The 27,001-nt window shown below is 46.2% G+C and overlaps 1 protein-coding gene across 1 annotated transcript in view; it reads right to left on the bottom strand.

Moving 5' to 3' along the window:
• Nucleotides 1-27,001, bottom strand: part of dst (dystonin) — a 64,535-nt gene that overhangs the window by 18,931 nt on the left and 18,603 nt on the right. The window contains 53 exon segments of the mRNA XM_057047216.1: nucleotides 3,629-5,097; nucleotides 5,344-5,839; nucleotides 5,916-6,115; nucleotides 6,399-6,528; nucleotides 6,624-6,856; nucleotides 7,280-7,330; nucleotides 7,448-7,571; nucleotides 7,828-7,981; nucleotides 8,071-8,237; nucleotides 8,343-8,660; nucleotides 8,735-8,943; nucleotides 9,062-9,185; nucleotides 9,770-9,946; nucleotides 10,074-10,622; nucleotides 10,793-11,080; nucleotides 11,171-11,404; nucleotides 11,522-11,674; nucleotides 12,157-12,393; nucleotides 12,463-12,606; nucleotides 12,679-12,894; nucleotides 12,980-13,126; nucleotides 13,208-16,954; nucleotides 17,502-17,610; nucleotides 17,708-17,796; nucleotides 18,222-18,368; nucleotides 18,629-18,727; nucleotides 18,821-18,928; nucleotides 19,032-19,115; nucleotides 19,194-19,356; nucleotides 19,436-19,629; nucleotides 19,736-19,874; nucleotides 19,957-20,135; nucleotides 20,226-20,383; nucleotides 20,579-20,762; nucleotides 20,849-20,975; nucleotides 21,063-21,217; nucleotides 21,293-21,445; nucleotides 21,531-21,656; nucleotides 21,740-21,835; nucleotides 21,957-22,061; nucleotides 22,141-22,302; nucleotides 22,383-22,460; nucleotides 22,568-22,696; nucleotides 22,785-23,056; nucleotides 23,059-23,246; nucleotides 23,326-23,480; nucleotides 23,552-23,645; nucleotides 24,248-24,375; nucleotides 24,453-24,548; nucleotides 24,625-24,744; nucleotides 24,823-24,929; nucleotides 25,023-25,135; nucleotides 25,226-25,392. Coding sequence (XP_056903196.1) covers nucleotides 3,629-5,097; nucleotides 5,344-5,839; nucleotides 5,916-6,115; nucleotides 6,399-6,528; nucleotides 6,624-6,856; nucleotides 7,280-7,330; nucleotides 7,448-7,571; nucleotides 7,828-7,981; nucleotides 8,071-8,237; nucleotides 8,343-8,660; nucleotides 8,735-8,943; nucleotides 9,062-9,185; nucleotides 9,770-9,946; nucleotides 10,074-10,622; nucleotides 10,793-11,080; nucleotides 11,171-11,404; nucleotides 11,522-11,674; nucleotides 12,157-12,393; nucleotides 12,463-12,606; nucleotides 12,679-12,894; nucleotides 12,980-13,126; nucleotides 13,208-16,954; nucleotides 17,502-17,610; nucleotides 17,708-17,796; nucleotides 18,222-18,368; nucleotides 18,629-18,727; nucleotides 18,821-18,928; nucleotides 19,032-19,115; nucleotides 19,194-19,356; nucleotides 19,436-19,629; nucleotides 19,736-19,874; nucleotides 19,957-20,135; nucleotides 20,226-20,383; nucleotides 20,579-20,762; nucleotides 20,849-20,975; nucleotides 21,063-21,217; nucleotides 21,293-21,445; nucleotides 21,531-21,656; nucleotides 21,740-21,835; nucleotides 21,957-22,061; nucleotides 22,141-22,302; nucleotides 22,383-22,460; nucleotides 22,568-22,696; nucleotides 22,785-23,056; nucleotides 23,059-23,246; nucleotides 23,326-23,480; nucleotides 23,552-23,645; nucleotides 24,248-24,375; nucleotides 24,453-24,548; nucleotides 24,625-24,744; nucleotides 24,823-24,929; nucleotides 25,023-25,135; nucleotides 25,226-25,392 — 13,791 coding nt within the window.

Here is a 27,001-nt window from a genome sequence, read left to right as displayed (position 1 = left end):
TGTCAGCCACCCTCGTGACATGCCCATTGAGTTTCAGTCCGTCAAACACGGCACGCTCCTCCAAGGGTGCCGGCTTGCGGGACCGGAGCTCAAACGAACTAGAAGCAGAGAGGCCGCCGTTTCCACAAAGACTGCTGAGGTCTAAGGTGCGGTGGGTGTACGGTAAGGTTCCTGTGAAGTGCCTGGAGGACAGGCTGCCTTTGGAGCTGGAGTCTATCTGCTCATTGAGAAGAACGGTGTCATAAATGGATCTCTGGGGCACGTAACAGTCGTCAATGTTCAGGTCCTCCTCCTCCCCCTTCCCCACGCAGGAAGGGTTTTGTCTGAGGCAGTCTGGCCGGCTCAGCGGTTTGCCCATTCTTTAACAATCGCCCCGACCCACGACAAAGAAAGGGTTAAGGATGTAGTGAAATCCTTTGAGGAATATGTTGGTGTAGTGATCGGTGAGTCATTTAAACCATGTGAGGAGCAGCTGCGTGCAAAAACTGTAAATAATAAATAAAAAAATAAATACTAAAGATTTACACGTGTCTTTCAGAAGCAAATCTGCTGTTACTGATGGAGATTCCCTCTGATGAATTAAGCAGGAAAATCAAGAACTACATCAGGGAAAAAATGAAAACTTTGGCATTAAAAATGTGTAAAACATTATAGAAGAATCCCAAACGAATGCCGAGGCTGTACAGCAGTTTCATACTCTAGTTGAGATCGAAGTTTTCAGCAATGGGACAAATATTCCTTCAGATCCTTCTCATGTACATTTCCCAAAAAAAAAAAAAAAAAAACGTAATCCCTACGACTCTGCTCCAAAGTGCTTCTTTTTTCCATGAAATCCTCACAGCACCCATCCGAGCTGAAGGAACTGAAATCTTCAGTGCAAAGGAGAAATGATCCCCAGTGAAATCCGGCAGCAGCAAGCAAAAACTCCGGGCCGTTCTGAGGAGAGCTGGTATTCCCGGATAAACAAAAAAGCCTGCCCTTTCTCTCCCATCGCTCTCCTGCAATGACAGACACCCTTCTGGCAGGAGGTTCCGTGCCCCGCCCCCGCTCATTATTCAGACAACATCTGCCACAACTCCATTTGTGCTCAGAGCTGCTACGGCTCATGTTGATTGGTGGACACATGACCCGTTTTCTTTTTTTTTTTCCCACTTTCTAATTCCCCCTTATGTCAGCACGGCCCATATGACTTCACTTCTAAGCCATCGTCTGCATCATGACGCAGTCACTCACGTTTTCATTTTTTTCCCTCATCAAAATCTGACGGAATGGGGGGGAAACAAAACTTAGCGCAACTTTGCGGCAGCTCCCACTCCGGTGTTGAAACAGATATCATTTGTCCTCTCTTGCTTCTCTTTTTGTCTCCTCGTAGATGGTTTCTCATTTACTGTGGAATGCTGAGGGAGGCACCGGTCCCAGGTAATTTAACACCACTTTCTCTGCCAAGTGAATGAAGACACTTTTTATGTCCAGAGAGTGGAGAGAAGGAGAGAAGGAGCAGACAGATGAAGATAGTGAAAGGGGTTTATCTGTGTTTTGGTGACTCGGTGAGGAGTCGACCCTTTTGTCCACTCCTGCATGCATGAGAGGAGATGTAAAGAGGACGCTGACAGAGATTAATAAGCACTTCGAGTCCAACGGGCTATATTCCTGTTTCAATAGAAGTTTTAAATATTTAAAGGATCTTTATATCTTCATGGATGTGCGGGGAAAACGATCTATTTTGCACATTTAAAAAGAAACTTAAATCCAGTTTAATGTTCCTTTTTTTATTAATGATAATATGTGATCTTGGTCTCTAATATTAACCATATTTGAATGCAATCCTCTTCCAATAACCCCCCCCCCCCCCAACTGTTGACAAGGCTCTTTTCTATATGACGAGCACATAAAAGCTAAACATGTGAAAGCGAGTACCGGTAAGCGGAACTACCCGAACATGCTAATACATCACTCATCAACTTTGCTACGATGTGACTCAGTGGCCTGAAATTCCTTTATGATTTTCAGCACTGATGTAATGTCTGCACGCCCACGCTGGCCCCCAGTAGGGCTGAATCACTCGAGCTGTCCTTTAAGGTGCACGTAAAGAAAACGGTAGGAGTTTCTCGCCTGGGCTCCCTGCAAATCTTATGTAAAAAACAAGAGTAAACGCATGAGGTCAGCCGAGCCTCAAAACCGGACCTAAAATGGTAACGGCACATGAAAGAGGCCAACGTGAACGCCGTCCTTTGCTGTTTATTTCTTTCCCAGCAGCTGCCAATAAAGCCCGCATACCTGCACCGGGGGAAAATCTGATCCACCGAATTCAAACTCTGACACAGTAGCTTTCCCAAAGCAGCTAAATAAAGACCTTACTCCGGATATAACCACGCGTCGACTTTCCACCAGCAGCTGGGTCCATATCTGTGCCCTCTCAACCCAGACCGGTGACCAAAAATGAGGGGGCAAGCATGTGCGCCATGACAACGCAGCTCAGCAACAACATCTTTAATAGTTATCCTGCAGAGCCTTTAAACCTCACTGACACCCCTCCAGCTCTCACGCTAGGGTTTTTTGTTTTTTTTAATCTAAGTTATCCCCCACTGGGAGTTTGAACAGAGACCTCCTGCTGGAGTTTAGCACCCCCGTAAATTAAAAGAGAAGAAATCCTCTGACCTATCTTTTAGACAGATTTGTGTCATTTGCCTGTACACATCTGTTTACAGTGCTTTATTGTAATAATATCTAATACTATAAAGGAAGAAGTCTTTCCTACTGAATGTAGGTTAATCCTTTGCTGGAAAAGTCCATCAGAATTTATAAGCTTTTAAAATATTTTGCCTCTGTCTTTTAAATCTCTCTAATGAGTATTTTTGTTTTTGCTGGCGTAGGCTGGAATTAAAAAAGAAATGTCTTAATGCGTTATACGCACTATAAATATCTAACCATTTCAGCCAGTAAATACTGTAGTTTATCTAGTTTAATGACTCTAACCTTCTCTTTACTGAATGGCATCTTGTATGATCAGCGTCAAATTAACACTAAAATCAACAACAATGTTAAAGGCTCAGAACACAGGCCTAATTTTATTATGAGCACCAGTGAATCCAGTAAAGGCCTGCTGGTGACCACCTGGCTGTGATGGTGCACCCTCCCACAGAGGGGGGGGGGGGGTCCTTTTGTTTCCAGCAGATCCTCTGAATGACCCAGCAGTCCCCAGAGGATTGTCACACAGTTTATCAGTGGGGTGCAGTAAACCAGTGATTTCTGTACAATTAGCAGCTCCAATACTGTAACAAAGTAATAAAAATGATCTAAATATTACAAACGGATGTAACAACTGGTTGGCTATTAGGGTAAATGAAGCTTTAATCCAGTTTGACTGTTATAAGTAGATGGCGCTCCTTGGGCAGCATTCTGGTGGTTACCATGGGAACTCTTACCACTAAAACTGCGACTGTGGATGCAACAGTTATATTAATCCACGTTAGGCTGCTACTACAATTCAATTTCCCTACGGGGATGAATAAAGTAATCTTAAATCTTGAATCTTGAATCTTGATTGTCCCAATATATCATAGCTCTCATGTTTGCCTGGAAACACTTCCTAAATAAAAAACAAAAGAGGCTAGAAAGGAATCCATACCTTAAAAGCCTCCAGCTGCTGATTGATGACATCTGTCTCCATGCCGACGGCCTCCTGCGACGCCTCCTTGGCCACAGCGCTGCAGAGTTTCTCGTCGACCTGGTGGATCTGATGGTACAACGCCTCCAGTCGAGTGAGAGTACTCTGCACCTGCAGCTCTCTGCCTTTGGCCCTGTCCATCAGTTTACCGCACTGCTTGCTCAGAGCATCCAGATCTCTCTTCAGGCCCAACAGATCAGGTGAGGTTTCTGTCTCCAACATCTTCTTACAGCTGTCTCCTGCATTGGCTGTGTTAGCCATTAGCTCCCGCAGCTTAGCCATGAAGCTGTCCAGACTGTCCTGTTGTTCCTTGAGGGGGGCAAGCTGAAGAGCCACCGGAGCCATGCTGTCCAGCTCATCATCCAGGTCGGTGAAACAGGTGAACATCTCTCGGATGTTGTTTTGGAACTGCCCAATGCCCTGAAGCTTACCCTCCAACACCTGACATGTCTCGTCCAGTTTCCTGTTCAGGGTGCTGTAGTTTTTCTCGAGGCCGTCAGCCTGCAGCAAAAGGTCAGTCACTCCTTCGGCATCGGGGACATCGACCACGAGGTCCTTGGCCAGGTTTTTCAGGTGTTCCACTTGGTTCTGCACTCCTTCTAAACTCTTGTGCTGGGCTTTCATGTTGGTCAGTGTCTTGTTGCTGTGCGCCTGCAGCCCCTGAGATTCATACGCATCCACCTGCTTTCCAGCCCCTTCCAGCTGATCCTTAGCCTCCTTGTAAACATCATTAAAATCCTTAACTTTATGTGCAATCTTCTCTAGGGCCTCCCTTTTGCTCTGTAGAGCTTCGGCTATGCCCTCCACTCGTTTGCCGATGCTGGCTTTCTCCTCTTTGACAGCTTCCACGTCTGCGTTGGCCACCTCTAGAAGGCCGTCCACAGCCGTGTTGAGCTGCTCCAACATCCCTCTGTGCTTGTCCACATCCTTCTGGAGAGCTTTCACCTGAGATACGGAGCCCTCCACGCCAACGGGATCAACAGTCAGTTTGACTCGGTTTTCGCAGGCTTCACACTCTTGAATCCAAGTGGTGAGCTTCTCAGCGTGCTCCTGATACTTCAGAGATTTCTGCAGAGCGGTTTTGAGTTTTTCCGCCTGCTCCGCGGCGCTCTTCTTCACCTCCTCCCAGTTAGAAGACAGGGAAGTCAGCTGCCCTTGAAGGGCCACCTTTTCTGCACCCTCAGCGTCGTGTAGAAGCATTTCACCTTCCCTCATGATTGTGTTGTAGGCGTCCTCGTGCTCACTGAGAAGCTCCTGGAGTTTACTGTGCTCCTCCAGGCTTTGCTGCAGGGGGTCTGCTTTGGCAGATATAGCCTGGGGCTTTAACTGATCCTGGAGCTTCTCGCTCAGCCACGACTGGAAGTCTTTGGAAGTCTGATGAAATTGCTGAGAGCTGGCAAAGGTAGAGTTGAGCTGCTCAATCCGTTTTGCTGCAACACATAAATGCAATTGCAATATTAGAGCTGGAGCAGAACAGCAAATGGAAATAAACTGCGTGAGTTTAGTTTATTGTTTGATCATTTAAAATAGACGTGTATAATTAGTGCTATTTCATCCACGTTTGAAAAGAGCCAAAAGAGGACGTGAACCCCGGTGAATGGCTGTGAATCAACACTAATGAACGGTGCCGCTGGTCCAACCATTGCAAGATTAGCTTATTATGTTTAAAGGCGAACCTGCTTTCTCATCCAGTTGTTTGAAAGGCTTGCTGATGCTCTCCAGCTGCCTGGCCAAGTCCGCTTTAAGGTAATCTTCAGTCACCATGGTTGTGAGCTCCGCGTTGATGGCCTCAGCCTCCTTCAGCTTCTTCCTCTCCTCTCTGAGCTGTACCGAGATGTTCTGGACGTCCTCCAGCTGCTTCTTCACGGCGTCAGGCTGGGTGCTGTGGCTCTGATGGTGGGTGAGCTGCTTCTCCAGCTGAGCGGTGGTCTGGCCGAGGCTGCACAGCAACGCCTGAAAGTCGCCCGTCTTCACCACGGCCTGGTCGATCAGGCCGTCACGCTGGTCCAGCTGGCCCGTGAGGCCTTGCCACTTCTGGGTAAGGGCAGTGAGCTGCTCCTTGACTAACTTGCCACTTGAGGGGTCCTGGCTGCCCGAATTAAGAATGGCAGAGGCGGCTTCCACTAGCTGCTCATATTGAGGTTTACGACTTTTAAATTCATTCTGGAGGATCTGAAGGGAGTCACAAAAATAAGCAATGATAATTCTGCTAAATCTCACAAGCATCGAGTGTACACAGCATACGGACCTGGACCTGTTGCTTCTGCATCTTAAGCATGTTGGGGTCTATGGAGAGGGGTCCAAGGACACTCATCATCAGTTCTTTCTCTGAAAGCCACTGACCGAGCTGCACCTCCGTCGTCTGGAAGATGTCCAAGTTCTTGTTCGACTCTTCCAGGTGCTGCTTCCTCTCCTCCACCGAGCCGCTGATATCTGCCCAGGCAGCATCTGCGCGGAAGGAACAATCGCACCAGTCTGCATGACTCAGCACACCAGCGTCATCTCTTTCTCCTATCCTGCTGTTTTCTCTGCAAATCCCCCCCACTGTGCTGGACTTGGCAGGAGAAATGTGTTAATTTAACCCATCAGGCAGAGAGCAGGTGTGTCTATGTGTGTGAGGTGGAGGAAGACTAATGTCACAGCTAGTTTATTTATAAAGGCTCTTATTCATAGTTTGCAGAAGGGATTTACCATGATTCAAGGCCATCTGGCATCAACACACTGTACACACCTATTTCTGCCAGCATCTGCTTCCATTTTGCTGCCTCGGGGGAGTTTGGATAGGTCTTAATCAAGTTGAGGAGCTTCTCTCGGAGCTTCTGGAGCTGCTCCTCCTTTTGCTTCATGTCTTCCTCGAATACCTGAGTGAATCAACAAATGTAATGTATAAAAAAGTACAACTAATGAACCATATGGAGAATCAAAACATCACCCAGAGGCAGCAACACTTCGGTACCTTCTGCTGCTCAAGCTGCGTTTTCACTGAATCTTTGCCGTCTGAATTGTTCCAGGAAGCTGCCGTCTTCTTCATGTCCTTCAGCCACGTTATGATGGTGTCCGTCTCCTCTTTGGCTTCACTGAGATCGTGCACGGAGCTCTTCAACTCAGCCGCTCGACTCTTCAGCTTTTCTCCGAGACTCTCGTATCCCTCATTGACAAATGACATGTTCTGCTGAATCACCGTCAACTCTGCGAACAGCAAAAGGATTAAAAATGATGATATTTTTTCACGATAAACTCATAAAGCTACGTATCTTCATCTAAATTGTTGAAAGGTCAATAATAACATTTTCAGTCTAAAGTTCAATAATAATAATATAAGGGTTATTTCTAATAGGATATTTTTCAATGTTTTAATGTGAAGTCATCAGAATATTCACATTTTTTCTATTACACGATCAAAGAGACACAAATGTGCTGAAATTTAAAAATATTATACATAAAATGTAATTAGTAATAATGAATTATAATGGGAGTCATGCTGCTCGAAATTGTTTGAATTTTAAACATACTGTTCCTGCTGATTCATTTAAAAAGAAGTGCCATAACGACTGCTTAGTTAACTCTAAAGAGTGCATTCCCACAGCAGCACCATCAACCAGACAGGATTACCTTTATTAGTTAGGTAGAAATGGCTCCCAGCACCGGCACCGTTAGTAAGAGCTGATGCAAAGACACGAGACAAAGCTTGCGTAAATGACAGGCATTTACCTGATTAGTGCTTGTTTAAACACCATGCTTCCCATCCTCCCCCCAACTAACTCATAATCTATAGATCACCTGATTTGTTGGCCTTTATTTTGGCAGGTGATGTGAGGGAAGTGATGAGGTGGCAGAGTGACGATCCTTTAGTGTTAAGGTCCTGGACAGCAGGGCCTTTGGAGTTCCATTCATCTAATAATCCCTGAGAATAGATTCAACAGTCATGTGAGGAGTCTGGATTCAATTTCTGTGTCAAGCATAAATATTGTATATTTCAATCTGCCGACTCCAGGATACATTTTTCTAATCCAGACATCAGTGTTACAACTAAGGGTAGAGGGGAGTTTTTAGGGTATATGATCATAAACTCCTCCTCTACTCACATTTCCACACTGAATAATGTCAGCTTCACTTATAGGTTTCATTTAATCTATTAATCTATAAATCTCTTGACTCACAGAGACAATCTGCAGGTCTTTCTCTAGAGTTTTGCTGCTGCTTGGCTGGGCTGCAGGCACTTTCTCATTGGTCTCTTCCAGCCACTTGCTGAGAGCACCAGCTGTCGATCTGAACTCTTCCAGCTGGTCCCGACAAGTAGAGACCTCCTCTTCCCTAAAGATGATCATATGCAAAGATTAAAAAAGAAAAAAAAAAGAAATAATGCTTGACTCGCTGATCCCTCCTCTACCATCCACGCTCACCTTTCTTTCACTGTGTCTTTAAAGGTGCTGAAAGCATTTGAGAGATTTTCCATCTTGCTCTGGATCTGGGCTTCATTTCCATCCGGGCTTATCTCAGACAGTTCCTTGGACAGAGTCTGAAGTGTCTCCAGATCCCTGACATGTTCAGCCATCTCAGCTTTGGTATTCTACAAAATAATAATAATAATAATAATGGTTTGTCATTCACTGCACTTTGAGATAATTAAAAGCAAAACTGTGAACGGATGAAGACGAGAGATGTTTGCATCCACCTGCATCAGCTGGGACAGTTCGGTGAACGTCTTGCCTGGACCGTCTGTCTCGTGCAAATCTTGCGACCGCCTCACGACAAACTGTTGGACTTTATCTGCGAGCTTCTCAAACGTTTCCACCTTCTCCTTCAGTTGCTCCAGCTTGGAAACTTTGCGTTTGTGGTTGTCGCAGGCGTCGGAGAAGCGCTGGCAGAGTGTGTCCATCTGTGACTGCAGCAGAGCCGCGGCAGCGGGATCCGCCGTCTCCACAAACTTCTTCACTTTAGCCTTCATGGCTGCAATGCTGCTCTGGCGACTGGCTATGTCCTGTTCCAATGCCTTAGAAATACAGAAGAGTCTATTGAAAACGTCGTAAACTGCAACGACGCACGATAATCGTCGAAAAAACATACTGCTTCTTTGCTGAGAATGTCTCCAATAGACGCTGAGTCCAGGGGAAGTGGTCCTTTCTCCTCAACGCTGGTCTCCACGGCTTCCATCCATCGCATCATCTCGTCCAAACCATCCTGGACACTCATGGAGCGAGTCAGGGTGATCTGCAGCTTCTCGTTACGGTCGCTTACGGACTTGGACAGGTTGTCGTAGCGCTCGACGATGTCGTCTAAAACATAAGAGAACGAATCCAGGCCGGATGTGAAGATTTGAGGGTAACAAAGATAGAAAATGGACTGTTTTTAAGTTGTAAAATCATTGTATTTCTTGGATTTTTTTGTACCGACCTACAGACTCCTGGATTTCATCTGGGTTGCTCAACAGGTCTCCGTCAGATTTTATTAAAGAGTCGGCCGATTTCCGGAGTGTGTCGATGGCAGTCTGACGTCCGGTCATCTGAACTTGGAGCATCTAAAGATCAACAATTAAGAGGTTAAAGAATGATAAATATTGGAAGTGTGAAGCTTGCAGTCACATTTTGGTGATGGTGTAGATAAAAGCAACAGCACAGCGATGCGAAAGACTGCCTGGATCACATCTATGGAAATATTAAGTCACTCGGCAGATATAGTAACATGTTTGCCTGAGAAAATAACTTTATAAGGTATTCTTTTCAGTAATTTATAACCTAAGCAGAAAGCACAGTGTTGCAGACACTTCATATCTGCTCGTATCTTTGAGTAGGGCAGTACTTCTTTCCACAGAAATGTTTGAGCTAAAAGGTGCCAAAAGGTTAGACAGAGGCAGTTTGACTTCTTATCTTCCCTTAAACCAGTCACATGCGACTTGACTTTAAAAACAGAGCTAAGAATAACTTTCTAAATTAATGGAAACTTTATATCTGTGTGTCAGTCGCTCGCTAAATAAAGCTTACACTTCTATTTATATTACAAAACACAACATCAGCCCGACGTTTGGCAGTTGAAAATAAAACAAGTCTGGGCTCAAAGCCAGCCAGAAAATGAGCTGCAGAGCTTTGCTGCTTGTCGTCTTGCCTTGGTCTCCTCCAGTTGCGTCTGCAGTGTTTTGGGGTCAGCTGCGATGGCCTCTGACTGCTGCTTCCTGGCCTCTTCCTCTGAGCTGCTGAGCCATTTCAACAGACCCGTGCTTGAGTCCTCGTACTTCTTGTATTTGTCAACCACATCTTTGAGGTTGTTGCCGAGCTGGTTGCACTGAAATAAAATAATTTATTTTCGAGTCACGAGACAGTACACTATCAATACAAATGCTTCCATCTATTGGCGAGATGTGGGTACTGCAACCCAACAATGTGACTACATTTAGTTTTCGATTTAATACCTGGGAATGAAGCTTTTTGTATCTGCTGGCAGCTGAATCCAGCTGTTCCTTCACAGCCGCACAGGTTTTTGAAGTGTCCACATGCAGCTGAGCGTTCTTTTCCACAGGATCAACCAATCCACAGGCTGTAGCAACATCCAGCACTTTTTGTCCTGACATGGTGATGAAGCGTAGGTCGCCTTTGTGGGAAATCACATCTTCTGAAAAGCTTTTCTGCCGCAGGATTTTGGCAGAAAGGTCATCCAGAGAGTCTCCGGGGGCTCCCAGGTCCCCCATGTCACGCTCGGCCTGATCCAACCAACCGTCAAACTCCTCAACGTCGCTCCTGAACTTCTTCAGCTCCTCTTGGATGCACTGCACCTGCTTCATCTGCTGCTCGGCCTGCGTGAGCGAGGCGTCGTACCGACCCTTCAGTTCCTGGATGCTCTTCTGCAGCTTGTCCTTTTCTTCAGGAGTCAACATGTTGGCCTGTTTGTCTAGTACAGCCTGAGCTGACTGGGTGGCCATAATCAGATCCTGTTGCTGGGAGAGAATCTCCTGATGGTGAGCCTGAAGCAACAAAAATAGCAACAGATGACAGACATGATTTTAATAAATGTCACATTCTGAAGCTTATAATCCTATTTACATTTGGATAATACATTATCAGTTTCTGTTAGACTCCAGTCATAGGTAATAGATATAGTCAATGCTCCACTCATACAACAAAATAACCTTACCTTGACCCTGTCGTACTGTTTATCAAGATCCAGGGAAGCGTCCTGCTTGCCACTGGTCTCTCTGCCAAAATCTTTTCCAGAGGTCTGCAAAGCGTTTCCATTTGCATCATCGTCCTCCATCCTTATCAGTCCCTCCGCTGACGTTACAGCTGGAAGGTTTCCATTCTCTTTGCTTATACGGTCGGTTTGGTCCAGACCACTACTATTTTCATTCCCTATGTTGGATATCCAGTCCAGAAGAACTTCAATTTTGTTCTTGCTCTCTTCCAGCCTCTCCACAGCTGCAGCCTGAAAACAACAGGCGTCAACAAAACAATAAATATTGAAGAAAATGAATCAATCGTCCAACGCACTAACGGAGCTAAAGGCATTTCTAACCTTTTCACTTTCTTGTTTTATGGCCGTGGTAACAACCTTCTCCAGATCTTTCCTGGACTCCTCCGCCCTCTGATCAATGAGCTTGGCTTTGCTTTTCGCCTCTTCCAACTTATTCTCAAGCACTGTGATTTGATCAGGTGTCAGCTTGCTCCTGTTTTCCTCCAGAAACCTCTTAGTGCTAGTAATGACCTCATTTAGGGCACTGGCATTCGTTAATACATCTTTCTGTAGAGCCTTGTGGTCAGAATGGTGTAAAACAGGAGGAAGAGTGAGGTCATGGAACTTAACTGATGTTGGCTACTAAGAACATAAGCAGATGGTTTATTAATGCATTAAAAATAATGGTCAAACCTGATGCTCCTGCTGGTACTGCTGCAGATCCGAAACACTCTTGGCATTTTCAGCCTGCTGTTGATGGCCAATCAGGTGGTTTTCTGTCTGGGTGAGATTACTGCAAACCTCCTCCAGCTTCTCTGTAAACTCCCTTTGTTTTGCCAATAAAACCTGTCAGACAGCAGATTAGAGAAAAATGAACAAACACAAAAGAGACACTCAAACTTAACTGCAAGCGCGACTAGATCAATACAAATGAACCCAAGAGAGCAGAGACATAACATGCCAAATCTTAGTGACGGAACATCCTGATATCTTATGATCTAGGTTGCTGCAAACATGCTTTTTGGCTTTTTTCATTGCTTGTATGTTAAAGCAATTGCTGAAGTTCCAAAAAAGAAGGTGGATTTGGTCCACTGTTAAATGGTCACGGGTGTCCTGAAGGCCTGAGGAAGAAAGCAGCAGAGATGTTAGTCTGCAGCAAAGGTCAAGCGTTGCATTCTGTATTTCGTTCAACACGCGTCCTGTTAGTCTCATCCTGTCTCCTTTACATGCACTGTAAGCTTCCCTTGTCGTTTTCACTAAGCAAAGGGACCACAGTTGTTATTCCAAAAGGCAAAGTGCAGTATTTGTCCACATGTCTACGGGCAGACCTTCTCCTGGTTGTCCCTCTCCCTGGTGTCCAGCAGGATGTCCCACGTGCTCCTCTGGGAAGCCAGCATCTCTGCCTGGTCCCGGAATGCTCTCTGCGCACTACTGAGGGACTTCAGAAGGCGGCTGCTCTGAGCTGGGCTCAGAAACTGCGTGTTCTCGGAAAGAAAACATTGGACGTCAAGTGTGGTGTCCTCTAACTTGACCTTGGCTTCGCTCAGCAGGTTCTTCTCTGAATCCTGGAAAAGATGTGGATAGTGTGAATGTGTTGCTGTTGGTGAACATAAATTAATTAAATTGAGAAATACCTTGTTCCTCTGAATGATCAGTTTCAATGCGTCCACATCACATGTGGCGGTATCCACGTCATTCAACACAGAGTTGGCTTGGATGACCTCTCTTATGTCATGAAGGTGAGCAAGATGGTTCTGGTATGATGAGTCCAATTGCTCCTAAAAATCAACACATACAACCGTTCAACCCTGGCCCAGTATTCCCTCGTGTCTCAGGGAGAAAACACTGACCCTTCCTGTTTCCATCGCTTGCATCAGAGTGCTTCCCTTCTCTGCACACAGCTGAGAAACGGCGCTGAAGTTGGTCTCTAACTCCAAACGTGCAGAAGCCAAATCTCGGCAGATTTGCACGGGGATGGCTTCATCAGACGAATTCAGGAGCTCTTTGGCTTTTTCCATGTCCTCATTCACACCGCAGGTCAGTCTAGACAGCTGGGACTCCAAGGCCTGAAAAAAAAAAATCAACAGAAAAAGCATTATTTATACTTTTGTTTGACTTGTAACCACACAGCTTTGAGCACTTTTTCCTAACCTGACACTCCTCCACTTGGATCTGTAATTCTTCCAGGGTTTTGCCCAGGTTTGTCTTGATTAGAAAGTCTTTTCTGACATCATCCAAAGTATCACAGTGGTCCTGCAGTCTTCCAACACACTCAAGATAATCCTGGATGGAGAACAGCTGTTGGGGGGATTGACAAAATTAAAGCAGATGTTACTTTGCTTAAAAAAGATGAGGTTATCTAACAGACTTAAATTGTACCTTTTTCTCTGTCTGCTTGACTTTACAGCCATTTGAGCTGGCAGAAGACTGAGGAGATTCATCTTCAGCCGACCCCTCATCTTCTCCCTCTGAGCTCTCCTCCTTGATGCTGTCCAGCAGATGTCTCGGGTCCTCCTGGGTGTTGCTTCCTAGGGCCACGTTCAGGCTCTGCATCACTTCCTGGAGCATTGAAAGGTCCTGACTTGAGGTGACTGTCTGAAGAACCTGCAGAAGTTGTTGCTGGATACTTGGAAACTCCTCAGCCTTTTGGTTGACTTTGACTTCCTGCCGGGTTTCTCCTGCTTCTTTGCTTTCTAAATTGTGAGCGTTTCGCTTCAGCAAATCAACGAGAAGGTCTGGGTGCCTGCTCTCAAGAAGTGCATGTGGCGTGGCGTTCTTGTGAACATCTTTCTCTAAAAGTTGTGAGGTGTTTGCTAGAATAGAATGAATGCTTCCAACATCTTCGGCACTCTGAAAATCCCTGACCTCCCTTTCTTCTGAAGGTGCCTTCCCCACCCCCCAAGCCCCTGACAGAGGAACAGATGTAACGCAGCAGCCTGATGGGACATTAGGCAGGTCACTCTGAGAGAAAGGCACATGTTTAGAGTCATCTTCAGCTGTCCTGTTATTGTCTGCAGGAGTCTCAGAACCTGATTCAGCACTCGCTGCAGGTTCAGCCTGCTCTGAGCTCATTTCTCCTGGAGCGACAACCCCATCGCTTGTCTCTTCTCTATCACCACTGATTTGCTGCCTCTCATGGGAGAAACCTGGGCTTGGCTCATCACCCACAGACCCAAACTGTGATGCGGACACATGTTGGTCAACCGGCGCAGCCTCGGGAGAAGTTCTTATGGCAGTTTGACTGTCTTCACACTCTGAATCATCATCAGTAATACTTTCAAAGTGATCTGGCAGAATGACTTCATCTGATGAGATGGCTAACTGTGGAAAACCTTGATCAGCCTCCTGTTCCACACAAAACACCCTTTCTGCTTGAGCTTCTGTGGGCTGAGGTGATGTCATTCTGGTGCCATCCTCTTTCCTGGAATGAGACATAATGTCTTCAACCCTGGTGGATGAATAGTGTCTACTGGGAGCTGGCTCGCTGCTCAAATGCGGCTCGAGCGCGCTCGTCTCAGACTCCGTGGCTTTATTCTCATACATGAGGACATGTGACGGCGTCAGATTGTCAGATTCGCTTTCACTGCATTCCTGAGTTTCCACCTCTGAATCCGATTCAGCAATCAGAACCTTCTCAACGAAGAGAGGACTGTCAGAGTCAGGGGGAGGGGTAAATGTGGGGTACTGAGTCAGGCTGACAGAATTCCCCCTCTCCTCAGATGTCTGAGTGATTTCTCCTTCATCTGGTGCACCTGTCAGCTGGCTGTTGCTCATGTCCTGTGAGTCACTGCGGCCAGTCGGGAAAGAGGATTTGCTGGTGTGATGATCTGCAGTAACCTGACTCCACGGGGAGCAGGAGAACGTCTGAGAGCTGCGACCATCAACGGCCGGAAGGCAGCGATCGAGATCGCGGCTCATCTCCTCCACATTTCCTGTCCTCTCACAATCAACCTCTTTATCTGCGATCTCCCTCTCGAACTCTGTGTCCTCAGCTGCCTCGCTGCCCTTCCTCACCATTGGCTGCTTTTCATTTCCATTCGCATCCGTAAAATCGAGATTATTCGATCCGGCGGTGCAGGGCGGACATTCATCTTCTGAATACAGGCTAGTTTCCAGGTCAGAAGCAACAAACTCATTTTCGGTTACACCGGTGTGATATGATTCACTGATGCTAATGGAGCAGCCAGATCTTGATATAGTTTGCTTTTCCGCCAAGAAATAAGCACTATAAGAGGAATTGTATCCACCAGATGCAGTTTCTTTAAAATCAGACATGGAATCCCACTCGTCGCCTTCCGTGCTTCCTGTGTCATCTGAATGTGAGTTGAGCAACTTCACAAATGCCTCTGGGTCCACGAGGTTCTCGCTGAGAGCTGCATTTACACCAGCGTGTCTGGCAGAGGGTATTTCTAAAATGCCTTCTTCCTCCTCCACCTGAGCTTCCAGAATCTCAATAACAAATTGCTGCTCATCATCCGACAGGTAATCAGGGCACAGAAACTCAGCCTCAAATGGATCTGTGACGTCTGATTCGCTGCAAATGGACTCTGCGTTGTTGTGCCGTGGGGTCAGATGGGAGGATTGACCTGAGTCGCCATCAGCATCATCAGCTTCTGAACCATTTCCATAAATCATCTGAATAAACTCGCCGGATTTTGTCCAGCCAGGGTTTTTAAGACACACGAGTTTCTCAGATATATGAGGATCTGATTCGTCCACGTTTATGTCATTATCCTCAGTAACATCCGTGACAGGATGATGATTCACAGCTTGGTCGCCCGTATGAGCTTCAACTCTGAATGACACGTTTCCATTTAAGGGGGAAACAAAATAAGGAGGTTCGCATGTGTGTTTGTTGTCTTCAATACCCGTGTCCATTTCCTCCTTCCTGTGTAGCTTGAGGTTTAAATCTGCTTGGTCTAAAACATTTAATTCCAGAGAGGTGGTGCACTTGTTGCCGTCTTCAGAGCTCACGGGCTCTTCCAGAAAGATTTTCACCATTTTACTCAGCTCGTTGTCCAGTATGACCACACGTTTTCCTGTTTTGGGATCTATGTAGCTGTTTATCATGAGGTAGGAGATGAACAGCTGCTCTGCTTCTGCAGGACTGGGGACGCTGTCCACTTTTAAACAATGTGCAGCATGAAAGCATCCATCTACTGTGAGTTTCCTGTACATTAGCCAGGATGAAAACTTTTCGTTCAGGCGATCAACATCAGGAACCTCATCTGGGATCTCTATAGTTCTCAGAACCTCTGCCGTGTGCATGTCAATCAAACCCTTCTGGATGGCAACATCAAAGTCCACAACTTCGGAGAAGTGTGGAATGTAAAAAGCTGCAATTTTCTCCTTGTTGCTGAACAGGCTGCTGGTAAACTCAGAGGCAGCGGACAGTTTGTTGTCTTCAAAAGACTCGGAAAACATTCGGATTTCCTCAGAGGGAGGCAAAACAAGACCCAGATACTGCTGCTGGCTGCCCAGCACGACGAGGGTGCTGCTAGAGCTCCTCAAATCACACTGAACTGCTGCATCCACGTTCAGAATGTCCATATCATGAGGTTTAATCAAATCACCCACATCCAGCTGAGGACTTGACAGCTTCAGAGCGTGAACATCCCTCGGTGAGATCGGTTTATTCCTGCTGAGACACTTAGATATGAAACTGTTCACATCACAGGGTTCAACTTCCCGCACCGGCTCAAATGGTGACACATCTTCAGCAGCATCTCGAGGGGTTTTCTGCCTCTCCAGGACATTTGCATAGTCAGAAGCTGCTATTAGCCCAAGCTGAAATGCGCTCTCCAAGCTGACAGTTTCCCCTGTGTAGGACACATTCACTCCATCGCTGTCTGTTTTGACCTCTATCACCTTGATGACTGCATCTTTCCTTTCCCTGGCTGGGGTTGTGTCAGAGAGCCCAGAGGAGGACACGTATGAACCTGGCTTTTTGGGTTCATTTAATGCTGGTGAGTGATTCAGGAAGGATTCAAACATGGCATCTTGTTCCAGAGGACCACACCAGTCCAGGAACACATCAGCCTGGAAGGGGTCAGAGGTCATGGGTGGGGTCTCAGGGAGAGCAGCCCCACTTCCAAAGGCAAATCCAGAATATGTTGATTTAAAGTCCTTAAGAAAAAAAAACAAAATTACTGACTGGTTCAATTTTCAAATATTTATTATTAACTGTACAAACTGTAAAGGTTCTTAAAAGTAAGTCAATGGGTATACTCACCGTGAGACACACGTGTTAGAACATCATGCGCAAGACTGCACCAGGGTTGCAGCAGGAGGGTGACGGGTAACACATAAAGCTATCATGCATCTGGAAACCTAGTGTCCAGCATCTTTACAAAAGGTTAGTCACATCATAGTCTGTAGGTGATGATTAGTGTCATTCGGTTTTGTAATCTTTAGTTCCAGACCAGAACAGCAATAACGATAACATCTCAGACCAAAGGTGGGCAGAGAAAAGCATGTTTGCAGCACACTCAGATTTTTCTCAACTGTTTGAATGTTTCCTGCTCTGCTCCAGCGTGAGGAAGTAAAAAAAAAGAGTGATACAACAGGGCCGCTCACACTACACGAAGGGAAAATTGTTAGTCATGCAACTGAACAACAGGTGGCGCCGTTTCCTAAAAGAAAACACAATAGAAACAAACACCAAGAGTCCAACCTCTTCTGAGGAGTTGTTCTGGTCGGAGCAATGCTGAGACAGTTCGCTGTAGGCTTGATTGAGCGCTTTCATCTGTTCCTGAGCCTTTTCTCGTTCATCTTCTGTCATTCTGCAAGAGAAAATACAACAAACGGGACCAAGAGTTTAACTTTGGGGGAAGCCTTATATCTACATCTGTATCTGAAACTTAAGGCAGCTTTACTCACTTCTCACTGTGTTTGCTTAGTATCATTTGCGTGGCCCTCAGCGCTTCTGCAACCTGTTCCTTCTTAGTAACCATTTCTTCAACTGACACCTGAAATATTAAACACATCACATCCGTGTGATACAAGGGAGGGAAACAGGCAGAGGATACACAACTCAGACACCCTCGAGTACATTGGTAGTATTAAACCAGCAATTACATCCCATCAGACGAGCAACGAGTCTTCTATCTGAGTCAGTTTGGGAATTATATGTTTCATGTTTCCATGGACACCAAAATCCAAACTGTACTGGTAGTAAAAAAAAGATCTACTGTGGTCAGAAAAGAGTAGAATATAAATGTGTGTACAACATTTGGCTGAAGTAAATGGAATGAAAGGTGACAGAAATAATGTAAAATGAATGTAATAGTCTGATGATAAGAAAAAGTAATTAAAAATAAGCAAGAAGATAAAGTTATGCATATAAAACAAAGAAATATTGCGAATCAGAAGTATGGCATTAAACTTCCTCTACCTGGGGCGCTTTAGAGGCGTCTGTGTTGGCGTTGCTGTCCTTCAGAGCATTTTCGTTGTTGTTGGAGGACTGCTGCACGTTGGAAACCCAGTGCAAAAGTTTGCTCACTTTATCACCGTGCTCCCTCTTCTCTTCATCAGCTGATCTCTATAATTCAAACATGACTGAGTTTGTAAGAAGACAGAAGCATGGCTTTGTTTACCACGGACAGTTCAATAAAGAACTGATAGAAGGGATTATAGTAGACAGCCCCATTGCGGCTTCTGCACAAGCAATTTTTTTCTCTATTATTTATAGTGAGGCAACAAAACATAATATGTATGAGGAACGATGCAACAAGAGGTTATTTGCTGCATCAGCCCCTGTAAGTGTGAAAAGAAAGAGGCCTTGAAATCTGCATCTCTCACCTCCTCGTCTTCAGCTCGCTTCAGTGTTTCACTTGCAAACTTCACGTACTGTGTGATTAGAGTTACGAGAGCAGTGTAGCGGGTCCGGAGGTCCATAAACTGTGTCAAATCAAATCAAACAAGTGTGTCAAAGAGATGTCCTACAATCAGCAATAATTCCAACGAGCCCAAAGCAGGCCTCTGAGTCTTTACCTCCTGCTGAATGGTGTCAGAAGAGTTCTGCATCCTCCGTTTCTTCAGAGGGGATTTGTGTTGGGAGTCCACCATCGCTCTGAAGGTCATCAGCTGAAGCTCGTAATCCTAAAAGAAGATTTCAGTGCAGGTTTAGAAGCTGTTTACTTTTGAAATTGCAACATTACTCTGTTTCAAGCTGCACTGGTCATAAACTGACTGCCTGCCTTACCTTAATGGCAGCTGAGTATTGCTCTGAATGCTTCTGACACGCCTCGATTTGACTCTGCTTTTGCTCAATTTCAGCAACAAGCACCTGAGGAAATAAATAAATACTTTGGGCATTCATGTTTACACTTTTTGTAAGAATGGGGGAGCGGAAATTGCATCCTACCTTCTGTTTATTCAACAGCGCCGCCAGCGACTTGCTGTCTTCGGGTTTGTTTTCCTGGGCCTTCAACTGCTCTGCTTCCGTTTCTCGGACCCACTCATCAAGACTACAGTAAGAGTCTCTGTAGTTTTGCAGGGACTTGCCAATTCCATCCAAGTCTCGCAGCCTTAACATTAAACAGTCAGCATCAGTGGGATGTATAGAAGTGGCCAGCAGTGAGACAGAAAGACGTCGTCTGAACTAACCTGCTGTCTATCTGTGAGTGAATGTTCTGCCATCGCTCACTCAGCTGGTCGGCTCTCTCCTTGTGCCAGTCAAGGTCAAAATCCCGCTCATTATGCGTCTTAAACATGCGCTCGCTGATCAATCGTGCCTTCTGCAGCTCGCCCTCCATCATGTGGAACACCTCCTGCTTCTCGTCTATCTCCGCCTGCCATTGCTGTCATCACCAAGAAGAAGAATGACTCAAAATGACTCGTGACCTGAACTCTCAATACCATTTAAAACTGGCACAGTTGGCGAAACGCTGAAGATCATTTATGGACCTTGAGAGTTGATATTGCACTTTCAATGGACTTGATGTCAGGGTTCATAGCATCCTCCTCATACAGTTTGAATTCGAAGGTCTTCACAAGCGCCTCTGCACTCTGGCTGTGCTTCACCACCAGGCTCACCGTTTTCAGTCTGGCAAATAAAGCAGGCGTCTCGTGAGGGCAGCTTCTCTAAACACCACTCTAACATGTGGGAAATCACAGTTTTGCCTTACTTGTCCATATAAATGGAGGACATGGAGTACACTTGGCTCATACTCTGAAGGAGGACGGTGAGTTCTGAGGACAGCTTGGACACGGACGGGGAAGCTGCGGCCTCTCTGAGGAACAACTCGCACTTCTCCTTTAAAACATCAAGGTCCTCCTTCAGTTTATTCAGCTCAGCTGTCTTCTTCTGCAGAGAGACACGTGCAGAACCACCGTTCAAGTAAAGACAACAGCGAGTGTGCAGATATGCCAGAATCACTCCCTCGTAGGCGGGTACCTCGTGCTCCGAGATGCGCTGCAGGCTCTGATCCAGGTCGTCCCTCTCCAGCGGCGTGCGGAGTTGTCTAATCAGGTGTTCTTCGTGGGCTTCGAGAAGCATCCGGAAGTTGCGTAGCTCTGAGATATAACGATTGTATACCGACTCCTCGTGCTCCTCTGTTTACCGAGGAAACATAATTGGCATGAAGGTGACATCATACTTATATCTTACCGATTCTACTCATACAAATCAGGCTTTATAAAATCTACAGAGAAAAAATAATCAGAATTCCAAACAGCATTAAGTTAAAGAGCTTCAATAGCATCATTTGTTCCATGAGAGTTCTCCGGAGAAGTGAGGGGGAAACTTGCCTCTTTCTGCAGACCAAAGCAGCTCCTGGTAGTACTCCTTACATGCCAGGACGTCCTTCTCCAGCTCAGCCCGTTCCGTAACGGAGAAGACCTCTGATTCCTTGCTGTCCTGGAGGAACTCATCAAAGTGGGACTGCAGGTTGCCCAAGACTTGCTGATGTTCCCCTGGCAGCATGGTCTTTATCTAGCGGTTTGAGGAACAAAAGAGGGATGAACCTCATGATCATCCAGTAATAAACCATCGACCATCAACTGGTCAACGAATCCCACCGAGGCCACGTTCCAGTTGCGGATGGCTCGTACATCAGCCATCAGATAATGCCAGGAGACCACGCTCTTCATGTTGATGTGGGAGTGGTGCCAGAGGGCCAGGACATTCTGGTATAACTGCTCGGTTCTGCCAGATAGGGACAAGAATAATCAGAACCACGGTGTCCGGTTCGTTGTGAGTTGAATGACAGTTAAACTGATCCGCGCTCCTCACTTTGCAGCCGCATCGGCAGCCTCTTTATTGGGTGGAGGTACCGTGAAGCAAACAGAGGGCACCATGGCCTCATTCCCTGCAGGACTTATGACTTTCCACTTGGCCCGGTGAGAGTTGCTGGTCAACTCACACTCCTCCTCTTTATGGATGGTGATCTGAAAAACATCCAGACAAAGATTTACTTTGAAGTTCTGAAAGTTCTGAAGTGATGTAATGTCCTGTAGAGACACCTCGATCTGACGATAATCACAGATGGCTTTAACGGGGATGGAGGATCTGATTGGACTTTCGGGGTTCCTGGGCCTGAGCTGCACAATGTTCTTAGCTCTGCCCACCAACCCAGCCACGGTGCTGCAGTACTGAAGGAGTTGCTCTTTCTCATCCTAGGGGCAAAAGTGCAAATGAGTTTGTTTTGTGTCCTTGTGTCCACCCCATGAAAGAAAAGCCTTCGTTTATTCAGCATCATACCATAGACTCCTGAATCAGATCCTCCAGCCTGTGGAGGCTGCTGGTCTGGTCGCAGCTGTACTTCCGTTCAATGGAACCTTCCAGGTTCTTAAGGAAGTCGATGGCCTCTTTGGCCTCGCTGAAAAACTACACAGAAGATTGTGGACTATATATTAATATATTAATAATATTAGAAGCTGTGGAGGTGACTTGAAACGATGGCGCCTTACCTCAAAATAAGCAGCGTTCTCCTTCAGATGTTTCTCTACACAGGAGCAGAGCTGCAGGATCCAGCTCCACTGTGTCTGCATGGCTGCCTTGTATGCCTGCAAGAGATGAGAAACATGAGAATTTATAAGGTTGGGATTGTTTCATCGCCGTAGAAGAGGCAAAGATCTGACCACAGCATCAAATCACCCGCTCCCAATGACCAGAGAATTGTCTTACCTCAATAGTGGCCCTGGCTGGGTGGTTCTTGCGGATAAGGTGTTCTCCTTTATCCTGCACAGACTTAAACACGCTCTCCTTTTCATCCAGCTCCCTCATCAGGTCCTGGATTAAAGACAGATCATCTCTGACGAAAAGCCCAACTCAGCTTAAATGGCGCTCTGTAAAACAAATCCAGACTTACCGTGTGGTATTCTCGCTTTTTGGAGATGCTGCTGTTGCGGTCACTCCAGTCGAAGGCCACCTCCTCTTCCTCCTTCTCATTCAGCCAGATGAGTTCCTGGGTTGCCTGTGAAAGGAAGTCATGCAGGCTTTCCAGGTGGCTCTGCCGCTCTCTGGAAAAGCCCTGGAACAGGATCCACAAAGGTCAGACTAGAGAAACATATTTTCTAGAAAAGACTGGAAGAGAAGGGTGGCATCCCTTACCAAAAGGATCTCATACTCCTTCTCCAGCTTGTTCAGCTTTTCGGAATAAGTCAGCTTTAAAGGTGGGTTCATCTGAATCTGAAGGGAAAAGCATCTTTTCAGGAACAGATCACACTTACATCTTACTCACAGATCACTGCCAGCAAAATCGCCTAAAGAGGAGGTCAAAAGCAGGACGCGCTCACCTCACTGAGCTTGGCTTCTTTAAGACTCATTTGGAATTCTTCGATGTCTCTATGTACGCCACTGTGGCTATCCATGTGCGCCTCCACGCTTGGCAAATCGTTGCCCCACTCCGAGCGGCCAAGCTGCGACTTCAAAATTTTAAAAAAAATCAATGTGCTTCAATGTGCTACTCATGCATATAGTGAGTTTAAAGCTGATACACATCATCAAACTCACCTGCATTTCCTCCACCCAGGTCTGGAGGCCCTTGATGAATCTCATGTTGACCTCCTCGTCTGTCAAACTGGGGTCTGCCACGGACGATTTCCGCAAGGGTTTGCTGCTCTGTATGTGTTTCAGGTGCCGGAGGCCGCTGGGGTCCACACCACCACTGCTGTCCATGAAGGTCTGGACTGAGGGGGGCTGCAAAACGGAGTTCATCGAGGGACTCAAAGACGGGGTGAGGCACGACGTAAGGCTGGAGGTGAACGCTGACCCGGGGGCTCCTAACCCCCGGGGGTGAGTGCAGGTGTGAGGACTGGTGTCAGGCTTGTGTTCTGCGGGAACGTAGAGTTCAGGCTTTGTGTGATGCCTGAAATCATCATTTTGGTTTGCTCTGTTGTCAGGGTGCGGCCTTTGCTGTACAAAGAGGAGCAGTCCGCTCTCAGAGCCAACAGGTCATCGCGCAGTTTTGATACCCTGCCATGAGGAAAGGGACAAAGGACGTGAGGTCTCACGCTGAGTGACGGCTGCATTCTCAAGGTAATGTTGTTTTTACCTTTGGACAAGTTGATCTGCAAAGGGAAACTTTCCATCCAGTAGAACCTGGATGTCCACCACTTGTTGTCTGAGGATGTTCTCACACTCCAAAAGGTAGCCAGCGATCTCAGCCTCGTTGATGAACTGGATCCCAGACTCAAGGCGTTTCGCATCCTTAAAAAAAAATACCCAAACATTTCACAATGTGTAGAAACATGATTTTCTCTCAAACAGAGATTACTCACAGACTGCAGGGCGGTTTGTGCCAGGGCTAGTTTGTCTTCACCATTGACGCAATCTCGCTGGACCCTGTTTGCAATCTGCTGCAAAGTCTCGAGTCTACGGGGGGGAAAGGAATGAAAACGGTTCACAACCATCGTGAATGTCACTGAAACACTGTGATGGTGAGAGAAATGATAAAGACAGCGTCACTGTCTTAAACCTCTTTATACAGTATTTATAGCTGCACAGCCAGGCTGGGGGGGGGGGGAATCAGAGGCCTTCTTTAATCTTTACAGAGCAAAAATGAAAACGCAAATCAGGGCAGCAGAGTTTTATAAAGACAGTGACGGCCTCTTTGCAACAGTAAAAGCAGGGGTTGTGTGAAGAACAGACGTTGATAACATCCTTTTAAGTGGCTCAAGAAATCGAAAAGTGAGCCTTTTAATTCAGACATCCTGTGTGTTTGCGGGAAGAGCCTGGTGATATTAGCCTTTGGCTAGCTTTAGAAAGCTACGCTGAGTCACGTTTGCTCCATTATTGAGAGCATTTCATATAAATAGGACACAGGTAATTTACCTAAAATATTTTGGAGTGCAGAAATAAATGTGTTAATTACTATTTAACTGTTAACTACTATTATTATGTCTCCAAATCATCCTGTTATTGCTTATTTAAAACAGAGGCGATAAAGACTGGACAGTATCAATTGTCTTACACACCTCTCCACCTCAGGCCTCAGACTCCTCTCTCTTTCAAGCATAGCAACGATTAATTTACCCCACTCCTTCTCTATATCATTGGGGTGATGTCCTGGGGGCAACTGAATGCGGCCAAACTCGATCCATATCTGTTGAAAACAGCACAATCAGCACAATATCCACGCCGTGTAAGATAGCAAACACAGCCGCCTAACTATGTGTGTACCTCAAGCATTTTGTAGAGGTTTTTGATTTTGGTCTTCTCGTTCTCCTTCAGTGGGATGTCATGTTCTTTAAACTGCAGATACTGGGAATAAAGTGCCTGCACAACAAGAGGAATTAGAACTCAAAAAATATGGTGCAATAAAACCCAATAACACAAGTCAAATGGGTAATACCTTCAGTTCAACAGGGTTGTTGGGGAATGATCTGTCTGACATTATGGCCACATTGTGTTTGATCCACTGGCTGAGGTATTTGATCATGTTCTGGTACTCCACCCATTTGATGTCGATGTCCTGTGGAGGTGGAAAAAAGATTTCAGCCGAGATGCAGGCAGACTCCAAACGGACTCAAAGGTGAATGGTGTCACTCACATTAGGACTGATTCCATCAGCGCCATCAGGGACCTTTGGAAAGGCATCATACAGCGTTGAAACATACGTGATGACTGACTTTTCATCTGGAGACTGGACGTCGACATCTGTGGAGGAAAGCAGAGGGCAAAACGAGGGGAATCATTAAACCTGGATAAATTCTAATGAACCGGGATAAACCAAAACCAAAGCAGACTCGCCCTCTGGGTCCAGGAGTCGGGGCACTCCCAACTGCTCGGCTGCACAGAACGCGTGCTCCAGATTGGATCGGTTGGTTTGTGCAGACACGCGAGTCATGTCAACCATGTCAGGCCTGCCAGAGAGAGAACAAGCAAGCACCAGGATTAAAGAGAGATCTAACAATTCAAATGAGCCGTGCGGTTTGCTCTGTCTTGGTTGTTACCTGTATTTATGAATGATGGCATTAAATAACCTCCCATCTCTCCAGGAGGTGGTGAAATTGTCACATCGTACGCCCACGTAGCCATCAGATAACTGCTTGGACCACAGCAGCAGCCTCTCCTTGGCTGTCATGTCCTCGGACTCTCCTGTTACATGGATCTCCGAGATCTGTGGAAAATGTCCACACGGGACGCAATAGATGGATATCTTCAGTATTGGTGGCCTTGTTAACATTATCTTCGAAGTGCATGTGCACCCTAACCCTAACCCTAACCCTAACCCTAACCCTAACCCTAACCCTAACCCTGCATGCTCATACTTAGGGTAAAAGAGATAGTAGCTCTGAAATGGAACTCCAAAGTAATTTCTAGCACGTCTCCTAACACATGAACCAAAGCAATGGTTAAACAGTCCAAAAGAACTAAGAAACACAGTAAATTTAACGAGACTGACGGATCAGCCATCAATTACCACCTCATTGAATGGTGAAGAATTTACAAGCTTTTGTCAGGACAAAAACTGAAGCTCAGACAGAGTCAGCGCCACATAAATCCAGAAAAATCCTCCAGCACACTGTAAAGCTATAACAGTCAGTCAGTAAAATGCTGTTTAACGGACACCTTTGTCTTTTAAGGACAGATTCTTCAGAATGTAGTAGTACCTCATTAACATAAAAGTTAAAATTTTACTGGCTACTTGAGTGTTCCTTTAACAGGCCTCAGCCAAACACTGAATAAGACCTGATTCTGGGGGGGGAAGGTCGTTCCTGAGACGAGTATCAACATGTAAACTCTGCGGCTGGACTGAAGCAACCGTGATCGCACACAACGGCCGGATGTCGCAACAGAGGTGACGGGATTTCACTCCAACAGAGGCAGCGTGTGAAAGCAGGCAGTGTGAAAAATGAGCAGACACATATTTGAGTAGGAAGATCCTGTCTGGCGCGATCTGCTCCGAGCCGCCTGACACATGCTGCTGTGCTGAAAACACAAACACTGTGTCAACGGGCCGCCGCCTGTGGGTTTTGCCTGTATTTCTGCTCCCACAGCTCTCACTTTGACATTCAAAAATCACTTCCTCCAGGCGTCTACTGTCATTTTACGTTGTAAAAGTTTCAAATAGAAGTAGATTTCGTGCCATGTTTCATTTTATTTCTGCTATTCCTTGGATATATTGTCAAATAACAAAAGTCTGCAGAGCCCCCGAAAACCATGATGACATAACAGGCTACAAACAATGAACCCTGCTGTCAGGTTATACAATCACGTAATAAGACAATTAATTCAACTTAATTATTTGGCAGCCCTTTGCCAGTCATTTAGCATGTGATTGTGGCCGAGAACCAACAGCTCTGCCATTTAGCTGCCGAACCCCTCGTCTATGGTGAATGACACCCTCGTGCTATAAAAAACCGTTTATAGGTTTACCTTGTGATCAGCAGAAACACATTTGGCAGAAACTGGGTAGTGTATGTAACCAGAGAAGGAGGAGGCCCTCCGTCCCCTTCTCCCGTTTGCTTCAGAGCCACACATAAACTCAGCAAACGTTTCCTCGTTCCTGGATGCGTCACCGACCCTCAGCGTCGGCAGCGTGCGCTCCGCTGCCCCAAAGCTAACAGCCCTTCTCAGCTGAGGGACCATCAGCCGTTTCACCAACACTCCCTCCCTGGCTGGTGCAACTCTGGATGCTGTGCTAATGTCATGGAGCCTTCTGTCCACAGCCGAGCTGCTCCATTCGCTGTCTGAGGAAATCCTGGGTGTTAACTTCTTGTGGGGTT

The sequence above is a fragment of the Takifugu flavidus genome, chromosome 11 (genome assembly GCF_003711565.1).
Source record: "Takifugu flavidus isolate HTHZ2018 chromosome 11, ASM371156v2, whole genome shotgun sequence".
NCBI lineage: Eukaryota > Metazoa > Chordata > Actinopteri > Tetraodontiformes > Tetraodontidae > Takifugu > Takifugu flavidus.
Note: the sequence above shows the minus strand (reverse complement) of the source record. Positions and strands in the feature narration are given on the sequence as shown.